The sequence below is a fragment of the Carcharodon carcharias genome, chromosome 6 (assembly GCF_017639515.1).
Source record: "Carcharodon carcharias isolate sCarCar2 chromosome 6, sCarCar2.pri, whole genome shotgun sequence".
Lineage (NCBI taxonomy): Eukaryota > Metazoa > Chordata > Chondrichthyes > Lamniformes > Lamnidae > Carcharodon > Carcharodon carcharias.
The window spans coordinates 93,317,013-93,333,883 of NC_054472.1; the positions used below are offsets into that span (position 1 = coordinate 93,317,013).

Consider the following 16,871-nt stretch of genomic DNA (forward strand, 5'->3'; position numbering starts at 1 on the left):
AGAACCTATCTATCTTGGTCTTAAATACACTCAATGACCTGGCCTCCACAGCCTTCTGTGGCAACGAATTCCATAGATTCACCACTCTCTGGCTAAAGAAGTTTCTCCTCATCTCTGTTCTAAAAGGTCTTCCCTTTACTCTGAGGCTGTGCCCTCAGGTCCTAGTCTCTCCTACTAATGGAAACATCTTCCCCACGTCCAGTCTATCCAGGCCTTTCAGTATTCTGTAAGTTTCAATCAGATCCCGCCTCATCCTTCTAAACTCCATCGAGTATAGACCCAGAGTCCTCAAATGTTCCTCATATGTTAAGCTTTTCATTCCTGGGATCACTCTCGTGAATCTCCTCTGGACCCTCTCCAGGGCCAGCACATCCTTCCTGAGATACGGGGCCCAAAATTGCTCACAATATTCTAAATGTGGTCTGACCAGAGCCTTATAAATTCTCAGCAGCACATCCTTGCTTTTATATTCTAGTCCTCTCAAAATAAATGCCAACATTGCAGGGCAGGTGTTACACCCTTTTTTTACCCCCTTTTATTCAATATTTTTTATCCGCATATTTTTATGTATTTTTATTCATTTATTCATTGTTTTATCCCCACCTTTTATCCTATTTTCAATCTTTTTTCCCCACCACTGTCCCCACCCCTCATCCACCCCCACAAAGGCAAGCTTTTACTTCTTAATGTTGTTCTTCTCAGAGTCCTTACCCTTGTCCTGCTATTATCACATTCTCCTTTCTTACCTTAATGCCACTTTCAACACCTCCTTTAGCCCTTACCACTATCATTAATACGTTCTTTGGTCCTTTTGTTCATGACATCTTTGTCAATATCTCCATTGACCCCACCTATCGCTGGCCTTCTATCCAGCTTCACCTGATCCACCCCACTTAAACAGTATAAATTTCATCACATTTTTGCTTCTCTTTAGCTCTGAAGAAGTCATATGGACTCAAAACATTAACTCTGTTTTTCTCTCCACAGATGCTGCTAAACCTGCTGAGTTTTTCCGGCACTTCCTGCTTTTGTTATTGTTTACGGCTGTTATGACACAGCATTGGCCAAGACAAGTAAATTGCAAGGCAACTTATTATAATTTAACCTTTTGAAATATTGTTATGTAGCAACATATAATTATACATTTCAGTGTTACATTATTTTTGAGGAAAGAATTGTCTATGTAGGAAATAGACTTCCATTTATTGTTGCAAAATGCATTTCACATCAATGATCTGATCCACTGAATATCAAAAGAACGGATTTCTGTGCACTGCCCAATTCTACAAATCACTGTTATTTATCGACAGTTCAGGTTGTATCAAGACTTTGGAATTTGAGACTGTGATAAAACTCAATAAAATTGACAAATTCGACCTTTGTGCTTGTTTTCTTGGTTGATCCATTGACGCATTGAGTAGTGTGTGTGTGTTTTTTGTATTCAAGTGCAGAATACAGCTATAATAAAAGCTAAAAACTGCAGATGATGGAAATCTAAAATAAAAACAGAAAATGTTGGAAAACCTCAGCAGGTCCAGCAGCATCTGTGGAGCGAGAAACAGAGTTAACGTTTTGAGTTTGTATGACTCTTCTTCAGAGCTGAAGAGAGATAGAAATGTGATGGATTTTATACTATTTAAGAGGGGGTGGAACAAAATAGAAAGTCAGGGATAGGTGGGATCCCAGGAGAGATTGACAAAATTATCATGGATAGAAGACAAAGAGAGCATTAATAGTAGTGTTAAAGACTAAAGAAGGTACTGATAGTGGCATCAAGGGAAGATCGCAGAATGAGTTAATAGCAGAGCAAGGGTCAGCGCTCTGTGAAAGCACAAGGGACAGATGGCTAGTGGAGGTGAGGTTGGGGAAAAAAATGGGTCAAGATGGAGGAGAGAGTTCACGGCCTGAGGTTGTTGCACTCAATTTTAAGTTCAGAAGGCTGCAAAGTGCCTAATCGGGAGATGAGGTGCTGTTCCTCCAGTTTGCGTTGGGCTTCACTGGAACAATGTAGCAAGCCAAGGACAGACATGTGGGCATGAGAGCAAGAAGGTGAGTTGAAATGGCAAGCAACAGGGAGGTCTGGGTCATGCTTGTGGACTGAGTGAAGGTGTTTCTCAAAGCAGTCACCCAGTCTGCATTTAGTCTCCCCAGTGTAAGAGACCAAATTGGGAGCAATGACTACAGTAGACCAAATTGAAAGAGGTGCAAGTAAAGCTCTGCTTCGCCTGAAAGGAGTGTTTGTGGCCTTGGTCGGGGAGGAGGGAGGTGGTAAAGGGGTACGTGTTGCACCTTCTGCAATTGCATGGGAAGGGGATGAGGAGTTGGGGGTGATGGAGCAGTGAATCAGGGTGTCATGGAGTGAGCAGCCCCCCCATGGAATGCTGATGGGGTGAGGAGAAGATGTGTGTGGTGGTGGCATCATGCTGGAGTTGGCAGAAATGGTGGAGAATGATCCTTTGAATGCGGAGGCTGGTGGGCTGAAAAATGAGGACAAGGGGGACACTATCATGGTTCTGGGAGAGAGACGTGAGAGCAAAGATACAAGAGATAGGTTGGACATGGTTGAGGCCCTGTCAATCATAATGTCAGAAGCACTATTTTGGAAAGTAGCATCATCGGAATAGATACAACAGAGGTGGAAGAACTGGGAGAATGGGATAGAGTCCTTACAGTGAGCAGGGTGTGAGGACTGTAGTCAAGGTAGCTGTGGGAGCCATGTAATGAATATTAGTAGACAGTCTATCATCAGAAATGGAGAGAAGTCAAGAAAGGGAAAGGAAGTGTCGAAGATGGACCATGTGAATGTGAGAGAGGGGTGGAAATTGGAAGCAAAAATCGACAAATTTTTCCACGTCAAGATGAGAGCACGAAGTGGCATCAATGCAATCATCAATGTACTGGAAAAAGAGTTATAGGACGGTGCCTGAGTAGGACTGGAACAAGGAACGTTCCACATTTCCCACAAAAAGGCAGGCATAAGTCGGGCCCATGCAGGTGCTCATAGCCACACCTTTTATTTGGAGGAAGTGAGAGAAGTTAAAGGAGGAAATGTTTAGTGAGAGAACAAGTTCAGCCAGGTGGAGGAAAGTGGTGGTAGACGGGGATTCTTCAGGTCTCTGATTAAGGCAAAAGCGGAGGGTCCTCAGAATGTCCTGGTGGGAGGCGGAGGTGTTGAGTGACTGGACGCCCATTGTGAAGAGGAGGCAATTGGGGCCAGGAAACTGGAAATTGTTGATATGGCATAGGGCATCAGAGGAATCACAAATGTATGTGTGAAGAGTTTGGACAAGGGGAGAGAGAATGGAGTCAAGACAGGAAGAAATGTGTTCCATGGGGCAGGAACAGGCTGACATGATGGGTCTACCGGGACAGTCCTGTTTGTGGATTTTGGAAAGGAAGTAGGAGTGGCCTCTGCAGGGTTGAGAGATGATGAGGTTGGAAGCTGTGGAGGGAAGAGCTCCAGGGGAGATGAGGTCAGTGACAGTACTGGAAACAATGGCTTGATGTTCAGTGGTGGGGTCATGGTCCAAAGGGAGGTAGGAGGAAGTGGCTGCGAGTTGGCACTCAGCCTCTGCAAGGTAGAGGTCAGTGCGCCCGACAACAACAGCACCATCCTTGTAAGCAGGTTGATAACAAAGTCAGGGTTGGACCTGAGAGAAGGAAGTGCAGCAAGTTCAGAGGGTGACAGGTTGGAAAGGATGAGTGGAGCAGAGAAATTAAGATGGTTGGTGTTATGCTGACATTTCTCAATGAAAAGATCAAGAGCAAGTAAAAGGCCAGAGGGAGGGGTCCAGGTAGAGGGAGGTGGGTGAAAGGACATGTGGAACGGGGGGAGGACCACTGCCCAAAAAAGTGAGCATGGGAGTGAAGGTGGCAGAAGAAGAGTTCAGCATCGTGCTGCGCCCAAAATTCATTGAGATGAGGGTATTAGGGGATGAAACTGAGTCCTTTGCTGAGTGCTGAACGTTCAGCATCAGAGAGGGGAAGGTCAGAGGGTATCATGACAACAAGGCAAATACTGGGATTAGAAGAAGGGACGGGGTCAGAGGGATAGAAAGGGCAGAGGGTCTCTAATGGATGTTGGTACCAATGAGTTGTTAGAGCTTGTGCTCCTTAACACCTGAAAGGAAGAGAAAAAGTTTCTTGTTAAGACATTGGTTGAGATGAAGAATGAAATGGAACTGGGGAGAAGGGCAGCTTTGAAATAGGGTGAGTCAGTGCTGTTGGAGAGAGAGGTCACGTGTGTATGTATGGCAATGCATGGCACTGAGTATGGATCTCAGGATCCAGTGAGAACAGCTGTCAAAGGAACGTTATCTGTTCCAGAAAAACCTGCAATCCTGGGTGGATTCAAAACGTGAAGGATGGAACTTTAGTTGGAATTCAAGTGAACTAAGCTGGAAACAGAGACAGAGGCTGAGGAAGGAAATATGGCTGTGAAAGTGAATTTTGGTATACACCTTGTCAAACACAGAATATAGCTAAGTAGCTCAATCAGTGATGAAGTTACTCTGTCAAATCCACTTTACACAATCTGGAATTGAGGTTTCCCAAATTTGCACACCTGTCACTGAAGAGATTATTCTACCAAAAATGTGTGCTAGATTTCGGTCTAATCCTTTGATTTATGTAATACTCCCATGTATTTTTTTTAAATCCAGTTTCAGATATTTCTGCCATGAACCCTGTTAAATTAAGTCTGCTAACAAAGACAATTTAACAAATTTAAAACAGATATATCTTGTTGCAGAATCTTTATTGTTAATAAGTGTACTTCACATATAACTCAAGTTTAGTCTTGTTTTCTGTTAAGAAAATGCTTCTAATGTTTGCAACAGATAGAAGGCAGAATTTTGCTGTCAGTGAGCAGGGGGTGGGGCCCGCTCACCAACGCATGAAATGACGCGGGATGACATCGGGCGGAACCTCCGACATCATCCTGCCCCATTTAAATTTTCAGGAAGGCGGGGGCACAGCAAAATCAGCTGATCATTTAAATAATTAAAGGACCTGCCCACCCAACCTTAAGGCTGGTGGGCAGGCCAGGAGCCTCAGCGGCAAATAGAGAAAACATGAAATCTCATCCACCGGCGGGACGAGGTTTCATGCAGGGTTTTAAAAATTTTAATAAAGTTATCCTGTTAATTATGAACATGTCACATGAGTGGGGCATGTTAGGGAATATTTTTGTTCTATTTTTAATATTTTTCAAAGTGGAAGCAATCTCCCTGAGGCAGCACTTAGCCTCAGGGAGATGTGCACTCTTTTGTGTGCATGCTCGAAAGAGCGCACTCTCACTTTTAGGTAATACTCCCCCGCCCGCACAGGAAGCACATAGCGCTTCCCGCCAGACATCACGCTTGACGGGCCTTAATTGGCCCGCCCACATAAAATGGTGGTGCGGCCCGCTTTGCTGGCGGGGATCGGCTCCCCGCCTGCCAGAAATTGGATCGGGCCCACCCGCCCAACAGGCAGAAAATTCTGCCCAGTGTGTTTGGACTAAATCATTTAAATTGTACAATTGAATTGAATGGGCAGTAGGTTATGCTTACCATATGACCGTCAAATACTTGTCTGACTGGAAACTGCCCAGGTTGCAGCAGATAAGTAGTATCCAATCGCAAAGCTAAAAATCAGTAACTTGGCAATCGAATAAGACTAATGGTACATTTTAAAAATTTATTCATGAGATGTGGGTGTTGCTGCCTAGGCCAGCATTTATTGCTCACCCCTAATTACCCTTGAGAAGATGGTGGTGAGCTGCCTCCTTGAACCATTGCAGTCCATGGGGTGTAGATGCACCCTCAGTGCTGTTAGGGAGGGAGTTCCAGGATTTTGACCTAGCGACTGTGAAGGAATGGATACATATTTCCAAGTCAGGATGGTGAGTGATTTGGAGGTGAACTTCCAGGTGAAGTTCCCATGTATCTCCTGCCCTTGTCCTTCTAGATGGTTGTTGTCATGAGTTTGGAACATGCTGTCCAATGATCCTTGGTGAGTTTGGCAGTGCACCTTGTAGATGGTACTCACTGCTGCCACTGTGCATCAGTGGTGGAGAGAGTGAATGTTTGTGGATGGGGTGCCAATCAAGCTTGTTGCTTTGCCCTGTGTGGTGTCAAAGCTCTTGACTGTTGTTGGAGCTGCACTTATCCAGGCAAGTGGGGAGTATTCCATCATACTCCTGACTTGCACCTTGGAGATAGTGGACAGGCTTTGAGGAGCCAGGAGGTGAGTTACTCGCCACTGGATTCCTAGCCTCTGACCTTCTCATGTAGCCACAGCATTTAGCCCAGTTCAGTTTCTGGTCAATGGTAACCCCCAGGATGTTGATAATGTTGATAGATAGTTGGGATACGAGCAGACTCTCAACAGTTGCTGTAATACAAGTTGTGCCTGAAACTAGTTCAGATTGAAGTCAGACAGACACGTCTGATGAAATGGAAGATTCAATTGCAGGTAAAGGGCAAAAAAGCACTTGTTGGAGAAAACTTCGCTCAGACGCAGGCCCAGATGGGTCAAGGTCCTTCCCCAAGTTCTGAAAATTTAGGTCAAGAATGATTGTGTTCTCATAGGAATAGGAAACCAGTGGTTAAATTGGATTTGTAAATAAATGAAAAACAAGAAATGTTTACAAGTTGTATGGAATTTGAACATTGTGTAAAATTTCATTAAGGAGGGAAGAGGGTAATAGCCTCTTGTGGCCATTTGTGTGAATGTATATATGTAAGTCAAAACCAGATTAAACCAGTTCAGTTGGGTACTAGAACTCCATGTGTATGCTCCACTTTTTTTGTCCTACAAAGATAGCACAGTATTAAGTTTAAAATTACCTGCTTGGCTTCCTCTGGCCCGTGATCCACGTCCCAGCAGATCTGACATAATGGGGAAACTGTCATTGCTCCTTGTTCAGCTCTGCAACTAAACTTGCAGAACAGGTCTTGATTACAGAATCAGACCCAATGTGCGTGATTAAAGAGGATCCAGCTACCTGTGCTTCTCACTTGCTCAAAAGAGCATAGGGAGACAGCAGGAAGGCAGAAAAATCAGAGGGGTAAGTGACTGGCTTCATTTTAATTGCCCACAGCCAAGATTCCACCAAGCAGGTGGGAGCTAAAATCATGGCCAGTAAATATAATATAAAAATGAACATAGAAGTTGCTGGTTGTTCTAAAAACAAAACTGTTTCAATAATGTTCATTAGGGATGGAAACTTTTGATCCTTACCTGTTCAATCCCATTAAGTGGTTAATCACCATTGAATGATCTCACAGCAACCAAAGATGGACAATGAATATTGCCACACATTTCTCAGTTCTTCTTTAAAAGGATATTAATACAGATTGAGGAGTGAAAGTGATTCTTTCATTAAGGGGTCAGATTCTGTTAAGTTAGACTAATTTACAAGGACAGCAAAAGCAGAACTGTGCTGACCCATAGGACAAATGCTTGAGGCAATAGTGAGATGTGCTGACTTGGTTATGGTGTGCAAATATGGTGTGATTTTTCTTTATTATTTGAATAGGCCCATAATGGAAGAAGAATGTGCGCAGGAGCTTTGTCATCGGTATGATTAGCTTCTGAATGGCAATTTTAGCCACATGCAGCTCCTAAAGCAAATCTTGTTGGCCTTTGAAGGCAAAAAAGGTTTTATCGTGGTTTCCATTATGCTAGCAGTAAGCAGCTACAAAAAGGATTGCCAGAGCTGCATGGTGTTGATGGTTGGAAGGAAAATGACTGGAAGCATGAATCTGGAGAAAACATTGCAGCAACTTGCTAAAGCTTTTCCAACAACATCTCCCAAACCTGCAACCTCTGCCACCTAGAAGGACAAGGACAGCAAGTGCGTGAGACACAAAAACCTACCTACCTTTCCAAGTCATAGACCATCCTGACTTAGAAACATATTGCTGTTCATTCATAATTGGTGGGTCAAAATCCTAGAACTCCCTACTAATAGCACTATTGGAGTACCTACATTGCACAAACTGCAGCAGTTCAAGAAGTAGGCTCACTACTATCTTCTTGAGGGTATTTAGGGATGGAGAGCATCCACACCCATGAATGACTTAAAAAAAAGGTAAATAATTAGAATATTTATTTCAATTTAAAATGATGTACATAAAGCATGATAAAGAGAGGTAGAGAAATTCGGGGTTAAGAGGTAAGAGATAAAAAAAAGTTTTAAAAAAACACCAATAATATTTAACTTAAGGAAATGAGAATCCATACTTGTAAAGTTAAATTTTCAGGACCAGCAAGGGTGCTTGGCAATAATTGGCATTTATAAGGCCACATTTCCTCTTGTGGGTGAGTTAAGAACAAGGGATCACTGTTTTTAAAATAGGGGTTGCCCTTTTAGGACAGAGGTGAGGAGAATTTGTTTTCCCTCAGAGGGTGATTCGACTTTGGAGTTCTCTGACTCAGAAGGTAGTAGAGGTGGGGACAATTGAATATTTTTAAGGTGATGGTAGATAGCTTCTTGTTAGGCAAGGGAATCAAATGTTATCAGGGATAGAATGTGGAATTCGAAACAGAAACAGAACAGCCGTGATCTTATTAAATGGCGGAGCAGGCTTGTGGGGCTGAATAGCCTACTTCTGCTCCTATTCCGTATGTTCGTATGTTCATTTACTAAGTATGCTTTGAATGTTTTTTGCAGGTCTTCCTCTTTGGAGCAGAAGCCATCCTTCTTTGAAAGTCCATGTTAAAGCTGCTTTGATGGAGGTTGCAGAGAAAACGAATAAAGGTTAAAATTCAGCTGAATTATTTGTGTCCTTCATGGAAGGGATTTACCAACTCTATATCCTTGACACTTGGTGTCCTCATGGCAACTCAGGGTGGGCCATGGCAGTGTTGTCCACATCCCAAGGCCATTTTTTTTAAAGTTGTCTAAGCTTCAAGTCACAGGCATTCGTCTACAGTGCAGGCCACGTATTAATAACCTACTGAGCCTGCTTTCAGAGGGGGGATAGTTAATCCATAGGCTTTTTTGAGGTTATAATGAGTCTCTTGCAAAAGCTGTCAGAAAACAGTACACTTCCAATATCACTGCAGTGAAATTTGCCCTAGAATTTTACCCTAGACAGAGCATGGAAATTTATTGGCCTTCCCAAAATAAAGAGGTCAAGCCATACATCACATTTCCCAAAGATGTTGTGATTGAGTCTATGTGGCCTCTTCTTTAACCTACTAAGGAAAAATTACAAAACGATGACTATTTCTGTCTACTGAAAGATAACTGCAATGATATTGTTGACTATTGAATAAACCTACACTTTTGTAACAATCATCAATAAAATAAATTTTTAAAAAATAGGCTGTCTCATGTTGAAACTATGGACCCCTGCTGGCATGTGAAGGCAGTGGGCTTGTAAAATGCAACATGTGGCCTTCCCACCCACGCCCGAGCAGTCTCCATTTTACAGTGGGTGGGGCAGTCATCAGGCAGCCCACCCACCCTTGGGCCTATTGAGGCCCAATTAATGGCCATTTAAGTGCCCATTCCACTTCCACCAGTATTTTACCCACGGGTAGGAGGAGGCCTATGACAGGTGGGCAGCCCAGCTGTTGTCAATGTTTGGGTTGGTGTCAGGCACGAGAGAGGTGGGAACCTCCTTTGTGGGGGGTCCCCGTACCCATAGGAGGCAATTCCATTCCAGGATATACCCACCTTCCCCCACCATGGTCTCTCAAACCCAGCTCCCCCAACCCCGCTCACTGGAGTCTGCCAGCCAGGCCTTGTCGATAACTTGAAATCTGGCTCCATAACCTCCTCTTGTTTGGGGACTGCCCGTCATCCCAGCTGTGGCTAACACTCAAACCTGGCCACAGAGCTGCCAGCCAATAAGATGGGACTTTCTCCCCAGGTTTTGGGGGGGGGTGGTGGTGGTGGTGGTGGTGGTGGAAATCTTGACCTTAGGCAATTCATGCTGCTTCCAGCATAAAATCCCAGAAAGGAAAGCCAGTAAAATTTGAGAAATGACTTGGCTGGTCTGAACTAGTATGGAACTCCAGTTCAGACTAGTAAATGTCATTTCGAAGTTTTGGTGTTCTTTTCCTTCTGGGATGGCTACGGGGCAGCTGGATTTTTGGTGGGTGGGCTCACTATGGATCTTTAGTTGGGGATAATACGGTGCTCCGTAAAATTCTGCCCTCTGTAATAGTAGATATATAAAGGCTTATCGTTATGTCTGGTCACACTGCAAAGTCATGTTAATGGGTCTGATCTTTTGTTCTTGGGTTACATGTATTCTTATTAATGTGGCAATGCACAGATTTAAAGAAGGTTTTGCTTTTCAGAAGAGTCAGAAATCTTTGCACTCTTTACTAGGATTCGTTATCTGAGGAAAGGCAGTGGAAAAGAACTTTTCAGTCAAAGCTTAACAGGTCTTGGAATTCCTATTCATAGATGTTCTTTCCGCCTCCATATTTTTGTTGAAGAAATGATTCACATTTAGTAAGCAGCTCTTACAATATTGTATGCATTGTTTTTGACTTATTGATCAGAGAAATCTTAAATTATTACTTTCTTAATTGAATTAATTTTTATAGCGTCTTTCAGGCTCAAGATGTACCAATGTACTTCACAGCTAATTGCATGCTTTTGAAGTGTATTTACTTCAGTGTCCATGTGTGCATGTTAACTATAAGATAAAAACATTATGTAGATCAAACCAGTTGCAGTGACTAAACTGGCTTTAAATTAGAAATCATAGTGTTGAAAAGAGGGAATGCTTACAGTTAGCATGTAATCCAATGTACAATTTAATCATTTTAAACAACACAAAATATTTATCATCCATACTAGTTTTTAACATGATACCCAGGGTAATGGACTTTCTAGATAAGTAAATACTGTTTACATAGTATTTCTATCAATAACACCCTCAATACACAAGAATGTGCATATATGTATACAAGATTTTTTTTTAAAAGTTACACAAAATGTGGTTTATTCAAGAGAATTACACACGAGGTCCAGTATCCAAAGGCTACCTTCAGTGCACATGTATCTGCTGCATTAGTAACACTACACATTTTGTAATCAGTAGAAACTTAGCAGTTTCAAAGGACTTTTGAAACAATAGCAATTCCTGCCCATAACGGGCCACTACTTTTTACTGCCTTTTCTAAAAGCCATTGTTACATATGGCTAGAGGAACAGGTTTGTAATATAGTTACACTGTTTGATTTAGAACAATGCATAGCAAAATGAAAGATGACTGTGCCAGACTTTAGGCATCCAGCCCTGCCAGCAGAGGCTCAGTGGAGCGTAACTTTAGGTTGTCTCGGTGCAGTAGTGCAGACCTGGGGTCAACACGTGTGTTGGGGTGCATGGTGCCTGTGCTGACAGAGGACCAATGAATCTGAGCAGCTTCATGCTGCTCCAAGGGTGGAAGTGAGGCCTGAGATGGCCTTCAAAACTTCCTTCTTTGGATCACAGTGAGCTAAGTTTCATCTGATTGATCATCTCCAGGTTTGATTACCTTTGCTTGGAAATGATTTGGATCCTTTCAGGAGGCCTCAACATTACACATGCTAGCTGTCAGCTGGTAAGAATTCCTTACGAAGACATGCAGGGCTGACTTTCCAGGGCAATCTATGAATTGTCCAATCTCTATGTATGGAGGTTGCAAAAGATCCGTTCACCCCCATCTCCCACACCAGAAAATGGCTGGAGCCAAAAATGGGGTGGAATCTTGGCAAAGCTGGACAAATTCTGACCACAGGCATGGCTTCCAAGCTCTCCACTCTTAGTCTTGATCAGAAACTTGAGGCATCTGGATTTGCCTTCCCATTTTGTTAATGATGTGCTTACTGGTAAGAAAAGAAGTAAAACTTCTCTGCAGAAAATGTTTCCAGAAACTATGTTTTGCTTACATTGTTAGTTATCTTCCTTGTCTTTACAAATGTGGACAAAGACCAATAGCAGGAAACTTTGTTCATTTGAACTCCATTGCCTCAAAACTAGAATGCACCATATTTTAGAAATTTTTGTATATAACAAAAGATTTTTTCAAAAGATTTAAATCTGCTTCAATGGCTTCATGAACTTTGTGTTTTAATTATTCATTACAAACTTCCTTCTTTTCCCTCATTAGTTCCTTTTCCCTCAGTATCCACAAAGTATCAAGTTTGACATTACTGTTAATATTAATGGGGATTTATTTGTCACCCTGTTACATTAGCAGGCAGGAAACCTCTTACTGCTACATTAATTGGTCATCTGCTAATTTCATCAAAGTAATTTCTAGCCTATAATATCCATGTTATTCCCAGGGTATTAATGCCATTTTCAAACTGATTTCTTGGCCTAGAAATTCAATTGCATCATGTCTGTTATACAAGCGTGAGATGATACCTAAGGATCCAGTATGGAATTACTATTTACAATCTATATAAATGACTTGGATGAAGGGATCAAATGAATGGTTGCTAAATTTGCTGATGGACACAAAGATAGGAGAGTAAGTTGTGAGGAGGACATAAGGAGCTTGCAAAGGGACATAGATAGGTTAAGTGAGTGGGCAAATATTTGGCAGGTGGAGCATAATGTGGGAAAATGTGAACTTGTTCACTTTGGCAGGAAGAAAAGAAGAGCAGCATATTATTTAAATGGAGAGAGATTGCAGAACTCTGAGGTACAAAGAGATGAGGGTGTCCTGGTAACTGGATTAGAGAAAGTTAGTATGCAGGGACAGCAGGTGACTAGGAAGGCAAATGGAACATTGGTGTTTTTTGCAAGAGGAATGGAAAATAAAAATAAAAAGGTTTTGCTACAGTTGCACAGGGTGTTGGTGAGACCACATCTGAAGTATTGCGTACAGTTTTGGTCTCTTTACTTAAGAAATGATATAATTGCATTGGCAGCAGTCCAGACTGATTCCAGAGCTGAAGGTTATCTTATGAAGAATGGTTGGACAGGTTGGGCCTGTATCTGTTGAAGTTTAGAAGAATGAGAGGTGGTTTTATCGAAACATGTAAAATCTTGAGGGGACTTGACAGGGTGAATGCTGAGACGATGTTTCCCCTTCCAAGAGAGACTAGAACAAATTTAAAAATAAGAGGTTTCCCATTTAAGACGGAGATGAGGAGAGATTTTTTTCTCAGCAGTTCATTAGTCTGTGGAATTGTCTTCCCCAGAGAGTAGTGGAGGCAAGCTCATTGGATAGTTTTAAGGCTGCATTAGATAGATTTTTGACCGACAAATGAGTCATGGGTTAAGGGGTGCAGACAGAAAAGCTGAGTTGAGACCACAATGAGATCAGCCATGATCTTATCAAATGGCAGAGCAGGATTGAGGGACCAAATGGCCTCCACCTAATTCATATGTCCATATATTTTTATGTATGGAATGGTGTGCTGAAGTGCCTTACTTGTCAGTGATAAACTCCCCTAGCAAATCATGACTCAAGGACATTGCAAGAGCACTATTTAATGGGTTTATTGATTCCATAGACATTAATTGCTGGTTTAATTGATCTCTTGTGTTGCTAGTTAACTACTGAACTTTCTCCTTGCTATTTTATCTATTCTACAAGGATTCTGAATTCTAGGAACAACTTCTGTGCTAATGGTATTGGATTGTTTTTGTTTTGTCTAATCTGCAGTTTCTTCCAGCAACTGGTGGTCTGGTCAGTCTGCCTTCGGTGCTGGAGGATGAACAGGAACAGCCAAGAAGACAGGCGAGAACAGGAATGGTTGCAAGAAGAGGAAGGAGAAGAGCGTAGGACTGTGTCGGAGTCCAGCCACACTGTGGATCTTCAGGGAGTAGCAATACCTCAGTTGCCATTGCTTCACCAAGGAGGTTGAATGAGCTACATTACCTGCTGCAGCCACAACTTAGGCCTCAAAGCAGGGCATGGACAGCAATGCCTATGGCAGTCAAGATCACAGTGGTCCTTAACTTTTGCTCCAGGGATCATTCCAGGTCGCAGCAGGTGATGTATCATGTGCAATCCACTGTTTGATTATGGGTTACTAGATTCTACACCAGGACTAATGCATTACATTCCCCAGATATGCAGCAAAGCAGGACAAGGAGCATTAAGTTTTGCCTGAATTGCAGCCTTCCTTAGGGTTCAAGAGGCCATAACCTGCACCCACATTGTCTTGCCACCCAGGCACCTTTCTCAATAGAAAAGTATATCATTCCCTGAATATGCAGCTTGTTTGTTATCACAGGCAGCACACTGTACAAGTCTCTACCCAGTTTCATGGCAGCAGGCATGATTCTTTCATCCTGCACAAGTCCTCTGTGCTGTCTTTATTCCTAGGCTGCCAGGTCACAGACTAGTTACTTGGCTACAAGGCATATCATAAGTGACTCATAACTCCTGTTAGAAATTTTGACACAAATGCAGTCTGCAGGCACATCTCGTAAGTCATAGTGCCACCAGAAAGTGAGTAGACCAACGGCATTCTCAAGCAAAGCTTCCGCATGCCTCGGTACATTTCCTGATTTTTGGTTATGAACAACATGCTGCATAACATCACTAAAATGAATGAAATGAAAGAGCACCATTGACCACCAGTACCATGTGCTGCCAGAGCTCTTAGAGAACAACTGATTCAAGAGACCTTCAAGAACTACCCCTCCCTTCTTTAATACACCAACAGTGCCTGCATCCAGATCCTCATAATCAATATCTGAGTGAATTTAAAGTGGAGGCAAAAAGGCTTGCTTTCCCATGCCCTAAACAGCAACACAGTTAATAAGCAGTGAGAGTAGTGCTGTTGGAAGGCTCTGATTGTTGCACCAGTGTGAACAGATGTATGCAGCCCCATCCCCTGAATGCCTCTTTTAGGGCACAATAGAACCTCTAGGCCCTAGAGTGTAGGAGGAGGATTTTTCCCTCATGATGCGAGCTCGGTGGGGGCGGGTGGGGGCAGTCGGGAAGCCGACCACTGTCCGCAATCAGGGCCAGACCGTGATTTCACGCTGGTGGGCCAATTAAGTGTGAAACGTGAGCGGCAGCGCTCGGCGCTGCCTGTGTTGGGGGAGGTGGGGGGGGCGAGTGTGAACTTCGCGCATGCACGTGGGTGCGCACTAGAAAAGCTCCCTGAGGCACAGAGCTGCCTCAGGGAGATGAACATTTTTCAAGATAAAAAATAAAGATTTCTAAAATGTTATAAAACATGACCCCTCATGTGAAATGTTATTAATTAATTTTAAAATTTTAATTTTATTTTTATTTGCTGTTTGAAGCCTCATTCTGCCCGTGGATGAAGTTTCCTAAGAAATGCAAAGGCCGCTTGGCCTTTTCGCCTGCCTGCCAACCATAATGTTGGACGGGCAGTGAAACATTTCTTTCAATTACCTTTTTAATGGCCTCAGTAGGCCTTTTAATTGTCACCAGGTCTGCTGACTCCGGCATGCGCCTGCCAACCAAAATATCACGCATCATTTTACACTTGGTCAGGTCGGGCGCGCGCCTGCCCAACAAGCTAAAAATTCTCCCCTAGAAGCACACTGCCTCTGGATGGTTTGCACGATGTGCTCCATGTGAAGGCTATAAATACATTTTTCTGTGGGCTCAGACTACAAGGGTGCTTAAAGCTGCCAGGTGCCTTCTAAGAATGTGGAAAGAAGTAGACTGAACCTATGAATTTGGGTATTACAATCATGCCACATGCTCTACTCAACAGAAGACCATGATCAAGTTTTCAACTACTTCAGTGAGCAGAACACGGCGATAATGAGAATAAAAGGTTTCTTTAATCACCTAGTCTATAATCCATAGAATGGCCTAAAATGTGTTTCACATAAAATGTTTTTAACATTCACAACACTACAAAATACTAGGGTGCTAACGTTATCTTACAAATGTGTTAAGAATTAATACTTCATAAATCCATAAAAAAGTATTTTTATACAAGTTGAAAACTGACTCATTTAAATATTCTACAGAGAAACAGTTACTACTGTCAGAGGGACTGATTTACTCTCAGCACGAGTCCTGTAATGTTTTTCTGTTTCACAGTGGATTTTACTTGAAACAAATCACTTGACTGTACTGAATTCACTGTTTGCTACAGTGTACATACTTTAACTAGATGTTCCATACAAGATACCATTATAGTACAGCAAAGGACAAGATACAGTCAATAATCAGAACCAAGTATTTCATAATCAACTTGGATATGCCTAAAAATTAGTCCTTGACTTGAGTTTTGGTCAGAAATGAAGTATTATGTGGGTGTACTTGCCCACACCTGATATCACCTAAAACTTTTTCTCTTTTCTCAGAACTGTAGTTTGAAATACATCTTCGTCGGTGGCCTATCCATCCATGATCATTTGTTGTCAGTCATTTACTTCGACCTGGAAGAGATGCAAAAAGAAAAATCAGCATTGACGTTTTGCAGCAAAATAAGTAATGCTGCTTTCAGAATATATGAATCATGCCTTGGTAGCATTAGTCCTTTCACCATAAGCTTTCTGAAAATGTTTCTTAATACTTGGATGAAAAGAGCCTGAAGACACATCAGTATAAATGTATAATTACAAATCTCTGTTAGGATTGATCACTGCACCTTGCCTAATGGTTTAATGGGTAAGTGCAATGCATGGCATAGGTATGAGTTCATACAAAACAGAAATATTTCAGAATTGACCTCTAGCCTCTGCTGAGCTGGCTGATCTTATTGGGGTGAGCAATGATTCCTTACAACAGTTATTGCACTATAAAAGTTCTTCCTTGGTTGTAAAGCAGCTTTGGGGGCATCCTGAGGCCATGAAAGGCAGTATATAGAGGAAAGTCTTTTTATAGTTCACCTCATTGTCCCTGGGTTAGGAAAGAGAAATTGGTCAGGAACCCTTCCAAGCTCCTTTAATCATGATGTAATGACCCCTGCTGGGACATACACAG

At 42.4% G+C, this 16,871-nt stretch overlaps 1 protein-coding gene across 2 annotated transcripts in view; it reads right to left on the bottom strand.

Annotated features, from left to right (window-relative positions):
- Positions 1–15,696: 15,696 nt before the first annotated feature.
- LOC121279094 (sodium/potassium-transporting ATPase subunit beta-1-interacting protein 3-like) overlaps positions 15,697–16,871 on the bottom strand; it is a 652,108-nt gene continuing 650,933 nt past the window's right edge. For both annotated transcript variants that reach the window (XM_041190019.1, XM_041190018.1), the window contains exon 7: positions 15,697–16,324. In XM_041190019.1, coding sequence (XP_041045953.1) covers positions 16,315–16,324 — 10 coding nt within the window. In that variant the 3' untranslated portion in view covers positions 15,697–16,314. The remainder of the gene's footprint in view (positions 16,325–16,871) is intronic.